Source organism: Exophiala mesophila (genome assembly GCF_000836275.1).
Source record: "Exophiala mesophila strain CBS 40295 unplaced genomic scaffold supercont1.1, whole genome shotgun sequence".
Taxonomy (NCBI): Eukaryota; Fungi; Ascomycota; class Eurotiomycetes; order Chaetothyriales; family Herpotrichiellaceae; genus Exophiala; species Exophiala mesophila.
This window is the reverse complement of record NW_015622504.1, coordinates 3,354,507-3,369,490: the sequence shown is the minus strand read 5'-3', so window position 1 is coordinate 3,369,490 and position 14,984 is coordinate 3,354,507. Positions and strand designations below refer to the sequence as shown.

The following is a 14,984-nucleotide window of genomic DNA, read 5'->3' as shown; positions in this document are numbered from 1 at the left end:
ATACTGCTGGGTTGAGATAAGTCATGGGGCATAGCACAGTCCCTGCTCGATGCGAAGTCGAACAAAGCCAGTAGTTCTATCCTTGATTGCTTCGCGCCGGCGAGCGGATCTCGTAGGTTGCGTGCATTGATGGAAGCCAATCCTGTCTGTGTAGCGCAGCATCGTATGTGGTGGACAAGTAGATTGGCTGTGATACCAAGCAAGAAAGGTGTCGGCGTCACCATCATCGGAGTCGTGGAAGATTCGTTGATCGCCAGTCAATTCAGTCGAACGGTGACACCTTCAATAGCCACAGTAACACCACCACAATTCCCGCAATCGTCGTCGCAAATCCTATAGCAATGAACCAGCCAAGATAACAAGTGCGACGCTGTTTTCGGCGGTTCCGTTCCAGCCATGTATCACTATAGATATGTAAGTCTGTGTCGAAGTTATGTTTATCGTTCAAGGAGGGTCACTCACGTGTGTTTGAGTGTGAGCCTGGAAGAAGATGACGAGGTGGATTGGGCATCTGATATGTTGGCTTTCTCCTCGTCCAGATGGACTGCCATAGAAAACCGGCGCCAGAATGCTGGGTCTCTGACACCAGCCATTGTGTCGTTTAGTTGGTGATGTACAAGTTTCTCGGATGAAAAGAAATGATGGTAGTGATCGATCAAGTCTTTGGTGTTTTTTGACAAGTCGTTTCAAGAAATCCCTCTATACTTCGCACGAGCAGGGATTGATTGCGCAAAGGGTGTTGGTAAACGAGTGGACGATGCTGAAGCACAGAACGAGTGATGTGCGACAGATCTGGTGTGAGTCGAGCAAGGGCAAAGTCGAAGAGAACGAGGTTGATTTAGTCCAGCATTCACATCCTCACGAGGTCGACGGGAGGTACTTGAAAGGTAAAATCACAAGAAAGAAAAGGGAGAAATCCAAGAACAGGGACGACAAGATCCAAGAGGAAGTAAGCATTGGCACAATTTGGGAAAGGTGTTTAGGATGCCTCAATCAAGTCGCACAAAAGCTAGACTTGGGTAGCTTGGTAGGGCAAGCACCGATCTGAAGCAGATATCCACCTCAAGAATTGATCCAGAGCCGCACATGCAAGCCTAGACCCTGGATCGAAGGACCAGAAGCTGGTGTCGCGTGGCCCCATGTGAAAGTTCTGGTACATTTCAAGCACTGCCATGGGCCAAGACACGTATTGGTTGCCCAGGGACCAACCCAGGATAAACGCCAGGCGTCTACGAGTACTTGAAAAAACAATCAAAGGCTTGCCAATCATGATACGAGTAGCCACAGTCAAGAAATGGGTAAATGAACAATCTCATGTCGGAACAAGCCCGAGGGAAAGTGGGAAGACGTTGAAGCAAAGAGATTAAAGCTCGATAATTGATTGGCATGACAGCCGAGATGGGACCCGGCAAACCAAAAAAGAAAGCCACGAGTGGCTCACTGAAGAAGAGAAAGATGGAGGAATGGTTGAAAGAGGTATGGAGATGGTGGATCTCAGGGGAGATTAAAATTGAAGCATCGGTGATTGACATCTCCGACTGACGTTCAATTGCAGCCAATGATGATAGCTACACGTGACTGCTTGGCGCCAAGGTCGCTGTCCCGTGGTCTCGGCGCGCCTAGGGGAGAAATCAATTCCGGGCAATGTGAAGCAGTTATCTCGAGCACCATTTCCACATCGAAACCAAAGCTTCAAAGCCCAAAGTTTCATCCTGACTCTTTGTACAGGGCGGGAAACCTGCCCAGACATCGGAGAGCAATGACAAGAAAAACCAAGATCCTGCCGCTGCAAGATACTTGATTCATTCTCCGCTCAAGCAAGCCTCCTTTTTCTACGTTCATCAAAAGGAAATGGCTATTCATCATGTTCGCAATCGCAATCGCAATCGCCGCTCACACAAATAAACTTACATACAGCGGCTACACAGGGGTCAGGTTATCTACCGACACGCTAGGGCACTCGTGCTTTTTGGGAACCTCAACCATGAGCATTCCCGGATAACCGAGTGCATCTTCAACCCATAGTCGTGACCGGGGTACGCGTCTAATGATCATGAATATGATAAGATGATAACGGTCAGTCAGCAAGAGGGCAGCAGAGTCTCCGTTCATCAGAGCTGCCTAATGATATTACCACCCCTGAGCCTGATGGGCCTCGCGCGTGGTCACATTCCTATCAGGGATAGACGCAAATCTCGCTTATGTTACAGGATCGCAGTTGCATCACAAGTATGTCATCCTTCACAGGACAGGTTTTGACGCTGCCAAAAGATCAACGTCAGAGTTTGAATACATGAGAGACGAAACATGCGCGATTGAGCTCACTGCAGAGCAATGTCAGTCGACGAATATAGCCAGCTCAACTGGCAATCGTGCACTACATATCTAATCCTTCTGCTTCTCTCGGCATTTACAGCCGCTGAGTCGACGAAACCCAGAAGGCCATAAAGCCCCTGCACAACTATTACTATTCGTGTTCGTGACGTTCTGGCAGCCTTAACCTAGCCTTTGAATCGATGCATACCCTTCGGGACTGAAGACGCACGACTTGATTCTTATCTCCAAGCAATACATCTCAGCTCTATCTATGACCTGATCTTACAAATGTCGCGGCCGCAGATCTGAGTGCGTTGTTTCAATATGCTCATCCATACGCGGGTTCAAGGTTTGTCCTACAAGTTGCTTATATATTTACAAAATCAAAGAAATCAAGCAGGTCTCATTATGTTCCCCAAAGCAAGACGTCTCGACTCCTTGGTTATATGAACAGATTATTGATACTTGACAATTTGGTCGACGAAAGCTATAATACATATATATATACACCTTTCGGCACCCCCGCTTTCGATCTAGGCGATTTTAGAGTTCGGATATGATGGTGTGGCGTTAATGTCAACTGATCGACGACAATGACAACGAGGGAACGACAACATCAAAGCAGCATTCACCTTGATACTCAAACCATTCCAGATCATTCGAATCGAGGCTCAACAACTCTCCCAAGCAACTTGACAGCCCAACAGTCTAGGACCTCTCAGACCACACCCAGCCCAACTCAACTATATACCTATAGTAAATCATGTCCCATACATCGATGCCGACAATATCCAGCCTCGGAACCGTAGCCCTACCTGGCTTCGTGGGAATCATCGGTTTGATGGGAGTGGCAGGAGGGGTATATGGACTTTTATTGCCGATTGAAGCAGGACGACAATTCGGGATCAAGCCGTCGTCGTCATCTCCGACGGAGATGGCATTGCTACGAGCTATTGCGCTGCGCAATCTAGGCGGTGGAGCGACGAACCTGGCTTTGGTGTTGATGTGGCAGTTCTCTTCAGTGTCACGCGCGTCGCCTGTCGTGGCACACACCTTTCAACGGGCTTTGGGCATTGGGTTTCTCTTGGGGACTTCTGTTGCCGTTGGGGACGCATATGTCTTGATCAAGTATGCTGATTCTCCGGGTCTTGTGGGTGAGGCTTCTCGTGTCGGGAGGGAGAAGTCGAAGGGTCATGCGTTCATGGCATTGCCGATCTTTGCTTTGGGGTTGGCTTGTTGCCTGCTTTAAATGCATGTCTGAATTGACTGGCCAGATCGAATGGGAAAACTTAAGGGGGCATGTTTGTTACAAGTTACTTTGGTTTGGGGAGTTTTGCTGAATCTATACTCTTTGACATGTTCCATCCTGGTATCATTTGATATGATTTGAAGGCCTAGGGCTGATCTGATCCACGATACCTCGCTTCGAGGTTGCATTCGCTGCTCGACATGTCCACATAGCTTCCCAGCTCTCAAGACCCGGTGCCTTTCGCTAGCTCGACCGCAAATGTTCATCCTCGATAATCTCATCAAGGTAGTCGTCGAGGACTCTGGTTGGTTTCCAACCTAGAGCTTTGGCAGCCCGCTCTGCTTTGCCTCTCGAATTGAGGCCCCAGCTAACGGCCTCGAACCCAGCGGCCTCGAGTGCTTCATCCTTGCTCAGGGGGCTTTCATGTGCAGACTTGATGTAGCCCTTGTTCTCGGCAATGCTGGCGAGCTTTTTGGCGACGTCGGTCCACAAATGCTCGCCGTTTTCCGTGAGGATGTATCCATTTTTACCCCAAATGTCGGTGTTGTTGGCGTCTCCATCCACAGCTCTGTCAACCAGCAGCTTGAAAACCTCGGTGAGATCAGCGACGTGGATGTTGTTCCACCTCGATTGGCCTTGGCCGACCACTGGGATGATTTGTCTCTTGAGAATCAAACTTGCCATCTCGTACAATTGTCGGCCTCTTTGACTACCAGGCCCACGGCCACGTCCTAGATGGGAGAAATGAAGGCTCCGTCAGTAGGTGTTACTCTCATGTAATGGCATTATCAGAACGTAATTTGAAGAATCTCACCATAGATAGTCGGTGGGCACACAATCACTGTCTTAACAACATCTGGATTCGTGACTCCGACGTCCAGGACGAGTTTGTCGATGTTGCGGTGGAAGGCATGGTCTGGCAGGCTGGTGAGTTCGTCAACTTTTGTCCAGTCGTTGTACTCCTTGTCGGACCAGGTGCCTAGTCCTTCAAAGTTGTTGTCGGAGTCCTGGTACGTCAGAATCCCCGTGCCACCAGTATGAAGCCAGTAGCCGGGTCTGTCTTTGCTGTGGCCCTTGAGAAGTCCCGCGGCGATGGCCTTGGCTGCACCTTCGTGGTCTGAAGCATCTGCTGTGTCTATTGGTGCGAGGGTGGTTAGGAACTGGGTATTTGTGGGTTCTCTAGGAGGGATCCTTCTGTATTTGGGGTTGTTTTGACTTACGGAGAACAATGTCGGCCTTTGCGGCCTCGTCTTGGAGGATCTGGGAATCATCCAGGCCTCCCAGTACGATTCGCACTTTCTGGAATGCTTTCTGGACGGCTTGGGCTTTTGCCTCGCTCCGGATCAACAGTGTGTAATCATAGTCAGGATGATCGTGGTAGAGGGCTTGTAATACATCGCCACCGATATAGCCTGTGGCACCTGTTCTGTGGGTCCAATGGTCAGCTTCGGTCCACGGTCTAGGTAGAGAGGGAGAGGGAAAGTCGTCGATTACAGGAAAATCTTTGGAGGCATGGTTCGTTCTGAGGATGTTGATGTTGAGCGTGGACGGTGGACGGTGGACGGGAGGTCGTTATTTGTGGTTGATTTAAGATCCGTGACGTAATTTTATATTCCGCGGCGTCCTCGCAGTGTCTTCGGCGTGTATTTCCCACCCCAACATGGAAGGAACTCGTCAGTAATGACCGCAGCCTCAACTCAGGAAGCTACGATGACGACACTGGGGATCTGAATATCCGTAGGACATCACGGGGAAATCAGGATTCTGGAGGAACACGTGTCGAAACAGGTAAGACTTTGCATGGATACTATTGGTCTCTAGGAAGAGAATTGTCTAGCCAGATCGTGAGAAATACGAGGTGCCCAAAGAACAACACATCTGGCTGGGTTTTCCAACCATGGTATAGACTCGAAAGAATTGACAAGCCATCTTCTATGTGGTTGACCTTGCAGGAGCTGAGCCCTGCCCTGGCTATAAATGACCGTTGAAACTCGCCCTCTGTTCTGGGATTGGAGTTAAGAGGCGACCCTTGTCTACAGCACTCTCCAAGTTATTGAGGACGAGTAACTCCATCTCTCGCTGTGTTTCAAAGGTATTGGTACCAATGTGTGGCACAATGAAAGCTTTTGGATTCTTCAAAAGTCCTTGATCGACCTTGGGCTCTTCTTCAAACACATCTAAACTGGCAGCAGATACCTTGCCGCTCTCCAAGGCAACCACCAAATCCGACTCTTTGATCAAGGCCCCTCGCGCCGTGTTGATAATGACGACCCCGTCTTTCATCTTGTCAAATTCTGGAGCGGAGATGATATGTCTGGTCTTGGGGTTCAATGCTAGGTTGAGACTGAGGATGTCTGACTGAGCCAGTAATTCATCAAAGGTGACGTAGCGGGCATCACCCTCGAGGTCTTTCGATAACTGGGATCGGTTGTGGTAGATGATGCTAGCGCCAAAAGCTCGAGCTCGGTGTGCAAAGGCCTAGGTAGTGGGATTAGCGGTCAACAATGCATAAACAGATGGTCAATTGACGACTTACTCTGCCAATACCGCCCATACCCAAGATACCAATAACTTTGCCCTTTGGATCATGTCCAATTTGTGTGTTGCCTCTCCATTTCCCCTCCCGGATGGCGGCCAAGGGGGTCCATGCCTGCCTTAGAGCTCCCAACATGAGAAAGATGCCGACGTCTGCAGTGGCATCATCGACGGCAATTGGGGTGCTGGATACCTTGAGCCCCCTGGAAGTGACCGCGTCCACGTCGATATTGTCATACCCGGCACCATTGTGACAGATGTACTTGAGACTCGAGGGTAATAAAGAGACCAACTCTTGGTTGAAGGGACCGGTTTGGGAGACGGATGTATTGGATCGGTAGAGAGCAACGACATTGTCATACTTCCCGGCCCGTAGGTTCTGGAGAAATTGTTGTCTATCACCGGTGCGGTATTCTTGGAGGGTATATTTTTGGCCAAGGTCGGACCATTCTTTATTTGCATGAACGAGATCTCCAATGAGGAGAACAGTGGGTTTTGACATGGCTCTTGGAGGAGGATATCCGGACGGAACGTGGTCAAGTCTTGTGAGGTTGTGCAGAGGGTTTTAAAAAATCCAAGAGGAACAGGGTCAATCAACCAGGGTGGCAGAGGCAATGTATGAAGAATGTATATGTGAGTGGAAATACGGATAGAATGGCAAAGAAGATGGTGCTACATGCGAGAGAGACGGAGCCCTTTACTGGTGCTTAGGTGGACAATCGAGGGAGACAACATATATGTAGTCGGCTATTGAGGATGGTGTACTTCAATATTGAGGCAAAGCACACTCAAAAGTTCGCATGATGGACGCGACAGGACGGTGTCATGAGTGCCCTGTAAGAGCGAGTGTTGAGGCTGAGGGGCAACAGGAATGACGAGGAGATGGAAAAGTTTCCCCGCACCTGCCGTAAACCGAATGAGTGAAATTCAAATTTGAGTGGGGGTTGAGACGAGTTTAGAATCCGTTTCGGGGGTGAGGGGGCACGAGGAACATGATGGCCCGGTGGGCGAAGAGCCAGGAACAGGGCGCGGCTGTCCAGCCGGCTGGCCGAGGGACCATCCCACAGGCCACCCAGCGCCGATAAGCGGTCAAAACCCTAGGCACTAGAGGTTACCGACCTAGGTATGTAGGGAGGCTTAATAAATACATCCACAAGTATTAAAACACCAATGTGATGCTCTGCTTATTAGGCTCTCCTGTACCGTATGCATCCTCCTTGATAGGGTTGAGACTCTTCGACATCAAGGTAGGTAGATATTGCAAGGGTGCCTGACACATGGTGGGTTATTTGTTCTATACCCGTTGTACCTAAAGATGGTCGAAATGCGGCAATTGAGTTCCCGTGATCTCCTGCTGGTCGTGCCAAATGCCGATCTCCGTGGCTTCCACACAGAGGTTTGCGTACCTTAGAAGGTATCTTAGGCAATCAGGTTCACATTCGCAGGGGAGAATATCTCCACCAAGAACACCAAAGTCATCCTCACCCACCCCGCGGGGGTCTCGAGTCTTGCTGCTATCCAGACATTTTATTACCCGTTCGTTAAGTTGGGCTTTGGCAGTCATTTCCTTTATTTTTCTCAAAACTCCAGCTCTCCACATCACACATTGTCCTTGTCAGATTGTTGACCCCAGACTTGGCTCTAATTCTGCGTACAACCGTGCCGCCCACATCCTATATCGTCTCCCAATGCCGTGAGGGTAATGGTCACCTTCTAGAGTTCCCAAACTCCACTGTTTTGACCACGCTGCCGTTGTCACGTTCTCTCTATACAATATGTCTACTGCGGCACCAGTCGAAGCTTTGGTCCTTCATGGACCCAAAGACCTCAAATTGGTGAGTCGAGACGAAACACTTTCATTGCTTGTCTCATGGTGGTTAGGAATCTCGCCCACAACCATCTCCTCAACTAGGTCATGTGCAGATTGCCATCAAGGCAACCGGTCTATGTGGCTCGGATCTGCACTACTATACCCATGGCCGCAACGGCAATTTCGTTCTTCAAGCACCTCTTGTCCTGGGCCATGAAGCCTCTGGCGTTGTCACTGCACTGCCACCCTCCCAGGACAACAACTCCAATGAAGACAACCCTGGCTCGAAGCTCAAGGTTGGCGACAGAGTAGCCCTCGAGGTCGGCTTTCCCTGTCGAACGTGTACCATCTGTACCACCGGCCGTTATAACCTCTGTCCCAAACTATCCTTCAGATCCTCTGCAAAGACATTTCCCCACGCCGACGGCACCTTGCAGACTATCACCACCCAGCCAGAGGCAATGTGCCATAAACTCCCCGACCATGTCTCCTTTGAACAAGGAGCTCTTGTCGAGCCCCTGGCCGTGACATTACATGCATTAAACAGAAGCCAGGCCGCAGGCTCGGGACCCGGGGTCCCCTTGGTCGGATCATCTGCGCTAGTGTTGGGCGCTGGGGCCGTGGGAATGCTAACCGCTGCGGCTCTCTCAGTAGCCGGCGTTTCTAATATTGTCATTGCAGACATAGATGCTCCCAGACTCGAGATTGCGGCATCACTGGCGGGAGGAAGGTTCAAACTGAAGACTCAACTCCTACCACGAAAGCCCGCAGCTGCTACGATTGAAGAAACATTTGCCGACGCTCAGAATCTTGCTACCGAGTTATCTCAGACAGCCGGATTGGATACTGGCTTTGACCGTGTCTTTGAATGCACCGGTGTGCCCTCCTGTGTTCAGATTGGTATCTTTGCCGCCACCCCGGGTGGGAAGCTCTTATTGGTGGGCATGGGCAATCCCACTCAGACACTCCCACTGGGTGCGGCTGCACTGCGTGAAGTGGACATTATTGGAGTGTTTCGATACGCAAATTGTTATCCAGCTGCCATCGCCCTCTTTGCCAGCGGCAAGTTGGATGGGGTGGCTGAGGATTTGGTGACTCACCGAGTTCCCCTGTCAAACGGTGAGAAGGCTTTTCGACTGGCTGCAAACCAGGGTAGGCCGGGCGAAGACGAGGGAAGAGTGCCGGTCAAAGTGGTGGTAGTGTCTTGAGCCTCGAGTACTGTACACTGCAGGTGTAAGTTAGGTAGTCAGCATCATGGTTACCAGGCACTTGTCCGCCCGTTGGTACCTTTGTAAGGCTGTGAGGGTGCCCAGAGTGTCAACCGGAAGATCAACACTTTCCGCCCCCAGCCAAGATCATTAGCGGGCAGATCTCCCTCCTACTTGTGGAGTAGTGCCTGCGGTTTAAGGTTGATGCATGGGGGCCAGGCCCTCTAACCTTCCATGTCTTCACTTCCTCTCCCTCTGTTGTCAAATTGTTCCTCTGTTCTTTGGAACCTTTGTCCCGTTGGTACTACTCAACCGCTCTGTCTGCCTGCTTGATGCTGCCACTAATTCACTAGGTACATGTTCATCGCCCCAAGCCATGGGGCCAGCATTAGTCTCCGGCTTCTATCCTCTTATTCCATGCTGGCCGGTCGATCATCCAAGGTCTCGTTGTTGATCATGTACTCATGCACTGTAAGTTGTCGCCAACCATGACCTAGCACGTTGAGAACAACCTACTTGGCACGCATGCAACCAACGAGGTCGTCGACAGGATGCCAATGTCAACTGCCCGCCGTAGCCTCTTTTTTCTCATATGCTACATACATATATCGATGAAATCACTAGGATCCATCAAATGGCTGCACTTTGTTCGACCTCCATCTTGAGCCTCGTCCCCAACCTCTCTCAGTTGCCCTACAGAGCAGATGAATATCCCTAGGAAACCTGTCCCATCTGGCGTCAGTGTCACCGAAGACCCTCCCTCAAATTCGAAACCAGTTCCCTCCACCCCGATGCGACAAGGCCATGTAGAAAAACCTCCAAAGCCTAACCCACCAGCCAAACCGTTGGTTGGTGGGACACAGAAGAAAACCTCGAACAATATCTTTCGCTCCTGGAAGTGGCAGATGTTAGTTTGGCTCTTGGCTACCAGCATCATAGCCACCATCCTTGTTCTGTTTGCCGTCTACCAGAACAGACCACTTTCTGACTTCAAGAGTAAGGTTCAACTGACAACAATTGTCGCCATCGCCTCCGTGGGTGCTCAGTCCGCTCTCCTCTTCCCAATTTCGTCATGCTTGAGTCAACTGAAGTGGCTACGACTACAGACAACAAGACCACTCTTAGACCTGCAGAGATTTGATGATGCTAGCCGCGGGCCTTGGGGGAGCTTGCTGATGCTGTCTAGAGGGCGATCTGGGTATCTCAAACACTGAATACTTTGCCGCTGAAACATGCTTACCGTCAATCTAGTTTTCTCGCTCACTTCGCTGCTCTCATCACATTGGTTATGCTTTCACTGTCTGCTTTTGCCCAGCAGGCGGTACTATTGTCCAACCACTGGGTTGAGGAACCCGGTGGCTCAATCCAACGCATTGTCCATTTTGGAACTGAAAACGTCAATGATACGAGTGGCCAGATGAGATTGAGTATATCCTCCATCCTCTGGGACCATCATCAAGTCGCTAATCGGTCTAGGTAACCTCCAGAGCGGGGGCTCGTCGTCGGGGCTCATATTCATGTTCAGTGGTGTCACTGCTCCTATGGTCTCTGCAATCAATGCTGGCATCCTTACTCCTGGTGCAGATCCCTCTGCAATTGTCGGAAACTGTCCGACCAGCAACTGTACCTGGCCAACGTACACCTCACTTGCCATCTCCTCTTCGGTTCAAGATATCACCCCTCAAATACAGGTCGCCGAGGACAATGATGGCCGCCAGACGTTCGCTTTGAGAAAGTACTACATGACTCCCTACTTTGCCAATATGTCCGCGGGACAATTGGTCTATATCGGCTCCAATGGCCTCTACGGTGTAAATAACGACCCATCCGATCCCGCCAACATCGTGCGCTTTGACATCATGTTCTTCAAAGACGTTGACAAGTCCGGCTCAGATACTGCCAACATTGACCCTCAGCGCGATCTGGTGGCATTTGAAGGTCGACTGGATGTCTGTCTCCAGACCTTCAAAACCTCAACCGTCAATACGACGACCACGAGCAAGTTGCTTCGCACATACCGCACCTCGGAGCTGGAAACGAGCTTTAATGGTACCACCACAGACGACGCCGGACTCTACGAGGTCTTGACCTTGCGTACCTTGCGAATTCCTGGTGAGGAGGAAGAGTATGTCATGGGTCAAGCGGCAATCTCCACTTTCACCAATTACCTGAGCATGTTGATATTCTGGGGATATTCCCTCAAACCACAAGGGACCGGCTACGGTGCCATGTCATACGATGGCAGTACGCTGAGATTTACAGACACCTTTCAATACACATATGTCAACGAGGCCACTCGTGGTTTCACGGATGCCATCTACGCTGACGGTCCCGTCGTCACTGGCAATGGCCAGGCAGCGGTTGAGGCTCGCCTCTCCAATCTGGCCACCAGTATGACCAACACCCTGCGGAGCTCCGCTAATCAACCTGCATTTGCCAGTGGCATAGCGGCAACGTTGAAGACGTACATCACGGTCAACTTCTTGTGGATGATCCCGCCGCTTGCCCTCGACCTCGCCACGCTAGTACTGTTGATTTGCACCATCTTTGTCACAAGACGAAGCAAGACCCCTGCATGGAAGTCATCTCAACTGGCCGTCCTGTTTGCTGCGAACCACAACTTGGATGCAAAACACCAGCTGATTGCGGATGTCAATTTGTTGGAAAAGGAGGCGCGAACTGAATATGTTCACATGAGCAAGGCCCCTCTCCCGGAAACCAATCAAGACTTTAGCGAGGGGACGTGGCAGATGGAGTTTGAGACTAGGGCTGAACAAGGTAGGTGACCATGAGATATCGTAACTCATGGGTATATATAGTATTCATGATAATGATTAGACCTGCTTTTGCACAATGTCCTTGCCACGGAGTCCTTTTGATAGTCAGTACATTCCTAGTCAAGTGGTCTTCATAGTGGTGAGGTGAGGCGTAGGGTTGAGTGTGCTAGGCGCTACTGCTGCATTCGGCTTAAGCCTTATGACGATGTGGAATGACGTTTGTACAAGCAGCAGTTGCGCCTGCACCCGCCAAAGCAAGCCTAAAATAGTCACCAAACTCAGAATTCTTGGGGGGTCCAAAAGAACTGCGCTAACCGACTGACAACGACGGGACGCTACCAACAACCTCGACTTTTGATGAGTCTCTAACTCGATCCCCTTGCACCTACATGAGAAAACCTTCACATCAACAAGTATGACGACTCGTCAAATCCTAGTCACAGGCGCGACCGGCAAACAGGGCAAGTCTGTAATCCAAGCTCTTCTCGCCCATCCACCTCCCTTTGACCACCAGATCCTCGCCCTGACCCGGAAATCCACCTCACCCACTGCCAAAGCTCTAGCCACCAATCCCAAAGTTACCATCATCGAAGGAGACCTTGAAAATGCAGGAGAAATCTTTACTCAAGCAGGGGGCGTCGATTCTATCTGGGGTGTCTTCCTCATGACCCTCCCCTCGATGAAAAAGGGTCCAGAAAATATTGAGACACGACAGGGCAATAAGCTGATTGACGCCGCCATCGCGCATGGCGTACGACATTTGGTTCTTTCGTCGGTCGATCGTGGAGGGTCAGAAAAGTCAGAGATTGACTCGACAGATATTCCCCACTTCATTTCAAAGGTACGGACACGTCCAACGAATCCGAGCCGCGACAGGCCCAGCTGACTGATATGTTTAGTTCAACATTGAAAAACATCTCATAGACAAGGTGCGCGAGACCCAGACGACCTATACCATCCTACGCCCGGTGGCATTTATGGACAATCTCACTCCAACTTTTGGTGGTCGAATGTTCGCAGCGATGTGGGAGAGCATGGGAACGAAACCGTTGCAGTTGATCTCGACCAAGGATATTGGAGTCTTTGCCGCCCAAGCCTTGGCCGCTCCTGAGACGGACGAATACAAGAATACTGCCATCAGTCTGGCAGGAGACGAACTCACCCAAGCTCAGGCCAATGAGGTCTTTTGGAAGGTGTTGGGCCGACCCATGCCCAGGAGCTATGGATTCATGGCCACGCTCCTTCAAAGAGCCATCCCTGAACTAGGCACCATGTTCCGATGGTTTGTCAGTACCGGTTACGGCGCAGACATCACCCATGATCGACTTTTGTACAGCGGCCTCCATGATTTTGAGTCGTGGCTGCGGGAAGAGAGCGGATTCAAGAGATGAATATTTCACAGAGTTGTACCGTTTAGCGTCATTCTTTGGCCTCAAACTCTAGGCCACACACAGCCTTGCACGTGGATGATTATTCTTTGCAGACGGTACATTCGGTCCAGTCTTGTCCATACCCATGTACTATTACGACAGGCCTCGCTCCTCGCTTGGATATGATGCAGAAGTCACGTTTATGGCTACTCTGCCACTACATTGGTCCAGGTCCGATCTACAGCTTCAAAAGAAATACGGCGTCTTGGATATCTAGGCACTTCACCCTTTAATCATCTGTCCATCCACCCTCACCTTTTGTTCGCGCGACCTGTCAGTTGAGCCACAGGTGACATCATGTCAGGCCAACCTAAAGTGTATTCCATTTGTACCCATATGCGTACAGGCCTGACCAGGTTCCCCATACCGCAGTCTCGACTTCCTATTACCGAACGTATATTCCGGGCACCCCTGTCCAGGCCAGCCAGGTTGTTTGACGATTCGTTTGCAGTATGCTCCTTCAGGAACAGTCAACTGGCCTGAAGGAAAGATGCTTGTCAAGGCCAGGGTGGTTCGGAGGGGTGCAGGGCTCAACTTCGGCGTGACCAGTAAGGCTGAGAAGCACAGACGAGGTCGCGGTGCAGGTTAAAGACGCGACTAAGAGGGTGAGGCTGAAATGGCAATGATTGGCGGAGAGCCTCGCGAAAGGTGTGGCTAGTGTCATTCCAGTACGCGCTAAGCTCCATTTGAAACACGCGCTAGTGTCTGAGGAAGGAGCCACGAGAACCCAGGGAATTTCCCTCGCATTTCTTCCACCCTTGGCCCAACGCACCATCGCCAGTCAAACCCTCGACGACCCTCTCACGCTCTTCTTCACGGGCCTGACACTTGCCCTCCATCTTTTGACAGCTGCCCGTACCCTCCCATGCCTCTCTCTGGAGATGAAAGGGGCCTCAGGACCACCACTGCTTGCATACAACGTTCTTTGTGACACATTTATTGCGCAATACCTGACACCTCTAAGACTTGCCAAACCTCTTCTCGGCACGCGACCATAGTCTGGGAGGCTGGGACTTGGATCCTGATCATCACTCGCCGTAAATTCATGTTCACCATGAGAGTCCATTGACAATTGATTTCGAGAGGTGAGAATCAATCAAACGGGGACAATGACAACAGCAGGTAGACACGAATCCGACTTTTCCGTAGCACGAGGCTATTCCCACGGCGAAATCAAAATGGCCCCCTCGGCCCCCTCGGCCCCTTCGCTCCCCTCCGCTGCACCCTTATCGTCTTGGATCTCGAGATCTACAAATTTCCCGCACGAACCAAGCTGCAACCCACGCCCTGGTCTCCACGCGAGCTCGCTCAGGGCGTGAAACACCAACCATTTCAGACCCAGACCCATGTTGGCACCTTGACTGTCGGCTGCTGGGCTTTCAGTGGCTGCATCCTCACAAAGCTTGTATGACTGCCACTGTGTTACTCAGCTGTCGTGCCCGTCTATCCTCTAGATGGCATGGCCAACGTTCATCCCGCACACTCGTTCCCCAACCAGGGGTCTCGTCGGCCCATGGGCATGGATCAAGGCTGCTCGGATCAAACGTTTCCATCTTCTCCTTGCGCTTATGATGTCGATCGGAAATCCCCATAACCATGACCCACCATCCACTTCCTATCCAACAGCTTTCTCGTCTTCGTGAATACTTGCCACGCTCA

At 50.9% G+C, this 14,984-nt stretch overlaps 6 protein-coding genes across 6 annotated transcripts; 3 read left to right on the top strand and 3 right to left on the bottom strand.

The window, feature by feature from the left end:
• Nucleotides 1–262: 262 nt before the first annotated feature.
• On the bottom strand, nucleotides 263–858 carry PV10_01075 (uncharacterized protein; the record flags this gene model as incomplete). The annotated part of the gene is made up of 2 exons (XM_016365238.1): nucleotides 463–858; nucleotides 263–404 (listed from the first exon to the last, which is right to left on the bottom strand). Exons 1-2 carry the CDS (start codon nucleotides 591–593, stop codon nucleotides 263–265), a joined length of 273 nt encoding a protein of 90 aa, XP_016228887.1. The 5' UTR covers nucleotides 594–858.
• Nucleotides 859–3,621: 2,763 nt separating this feature from the next.
• On the bottom strand, nucleotides 3,622–5,108 carry PV10_01074 (uncharacterized protein). Its single transcript, XM_016365237.1, has 4 exons — nucleotides 5,060–5,108; nucleotides 4,786–4,991; nucleotides 4,380–4,700; nucleotides 3,622–4,296 (listed from the first exon to the last, which is right to left on the bottom strand). The coding sequence occupies exons 1-4, from the start codon at nucleotides 5,077–5,079 to the stop codon at nucleotides 3,809–3,811; spliced, it is 1,035 nt and encodes a 344-aa protein (XP_016228886.1). The 5' UTR covers nucleotides 5,080–5,108; the 3' UTR covers nucleotides 3,622–3,808.
• A 303-nt stretch (nucleotides 5,109–5,411) lies between these two features.
• PV10_01073 (uncharacterized protein) lies at nucleotides 5,412–6,821 on the bottom strand. Its single transcript, XM_016365236.1, has 2 exons — nucleotides 6,102–6,821; nucleotides 5,412–6,043 (listed from the first exon to the last, which is right to left on the bottom strand). The coding sequence occupies exons 1-2, from the start codon at nucleotides 6,600–6,602 to the stop codon at nucleotides 5,537–5,539; spliced, it is 1,008 nt and encodes a 335-aa protein (XP_016228885.1). The 5' UTR covers nucleotides 6,603–6,821; the 3' UTR covers nucleotides 5,412–5,536.
• Nucleotides 6,822–7,600: 779 nt separating this feature from the next.
• Nucleotides 7,601–9,367, top strand: PV10_01072 (uncharacterized protein). Its single transcript, XM_016365235.1, has 2 exons — nucleotides 7,601–7,935; nucleotides 7,982–9,367. The coding sequence occupies exons 1-2, from the start codon at nucleotides 7,876–7,878 to the stop codon at nucleotides 9,116–9,118; spliced, it is 1,197 nt and encodes a 398-aa protein (XP_016228884.1). The 5' UTR covers nucleotides 7,601–7,875; the 3' UTR covers nucleotides 9,119–9,367.
• Nucleotides 9,368–9,822: 455 nt separating this feature from the next.
• Nucleotides 9,823–11,904, top strand: PV10_01071 (uncharacterized protein; the record flags this gene model as incomplete). Its single annotated transcript, XM_016365234.1, has 3 exons — nucleotides 9,823–10,316; nucleotides 10,370–10,545; nucleotides 10,595–11,904. 3 exons carry the CDS (start codon nucleotides 9,823–9,825, stop codon nucleotides 11,902–11,904), a joined length of 1,980 nt encoding a protein of 659 aa, XP_016228883.1.
• A 406-nt stretch (nucleotides 11,905–12,310) lies between these two features.
• PV10_01070 (uncharacterized protein) lies at nucleotides 12,311–13,286 on the top strand (the record flags this gene model as incomplete). The annotated part of the gene is made up of 2 exons (XM_016365233.1): nucleotides 12,311–12,736; nucleotides 12,795–13,286. The coding sequence occupies 2 exons, from the start codon at nucleotides 12,311–12,313 to the stop codon at nucleotides 13,284–13,286; spliced, it is 918 nt and encodes a 305-aa protein (XP_016228882.1).
• Between the last annotated feature and the right edge of the window lie 1,698 nt (nucleotides 13,287–14,984).

Bases quoted from the DNA above. Each gene is read 5' to 3' on its own strand.
- PV10_01074 (XM_016365237.1), bottom strand. From the start codon at position 5,079: ATGCCTCCAAAGATTTTCCT. The intron at 4,701-4,785 runs GTAAGTCAAAAC...TCGCACCAATAG, and splicing joins AAAGGCCGACATTGTTCTCC to ACACAGCAGATGCTTCAGAC. The intron at 4,297-4,379 runs GTGAGATTCTTC...TCTCCCATCTAG, and splicing joins GTGCCCACCGACTATCTATG to GACGTGGCCGTGGGCCTGGT.
- PV10_01073 (XM_016365236.1), bottom strand. From the start codon at position 6,602: ATGTCAAAACCCACTGTTCTCCTCATTGGAGATCTCGTTCATGCAAAT. The intron at 6,044-6,101 runs GTAAGTCGTCAA...CCCACTACCTAG, and splicing joins GTATGGGCGGTATTGGCAGA to GCCTTTGCACACCGAGCTCG.
- PV10_01072 (XM_016365235.1), top strand. From the start codon at position 7,876: ATGTCTACTGCGGCACCAGTCGAAGCTTTGGTCCTTCATGGACCCAAA. The intron at 7,936-7,981 runs GTGAGTCGAGAC...CATGGTGGTTAG, and splicing joins GACCCAAAGACCTCAAATTG to GAATCTCGCCCACAACCATC.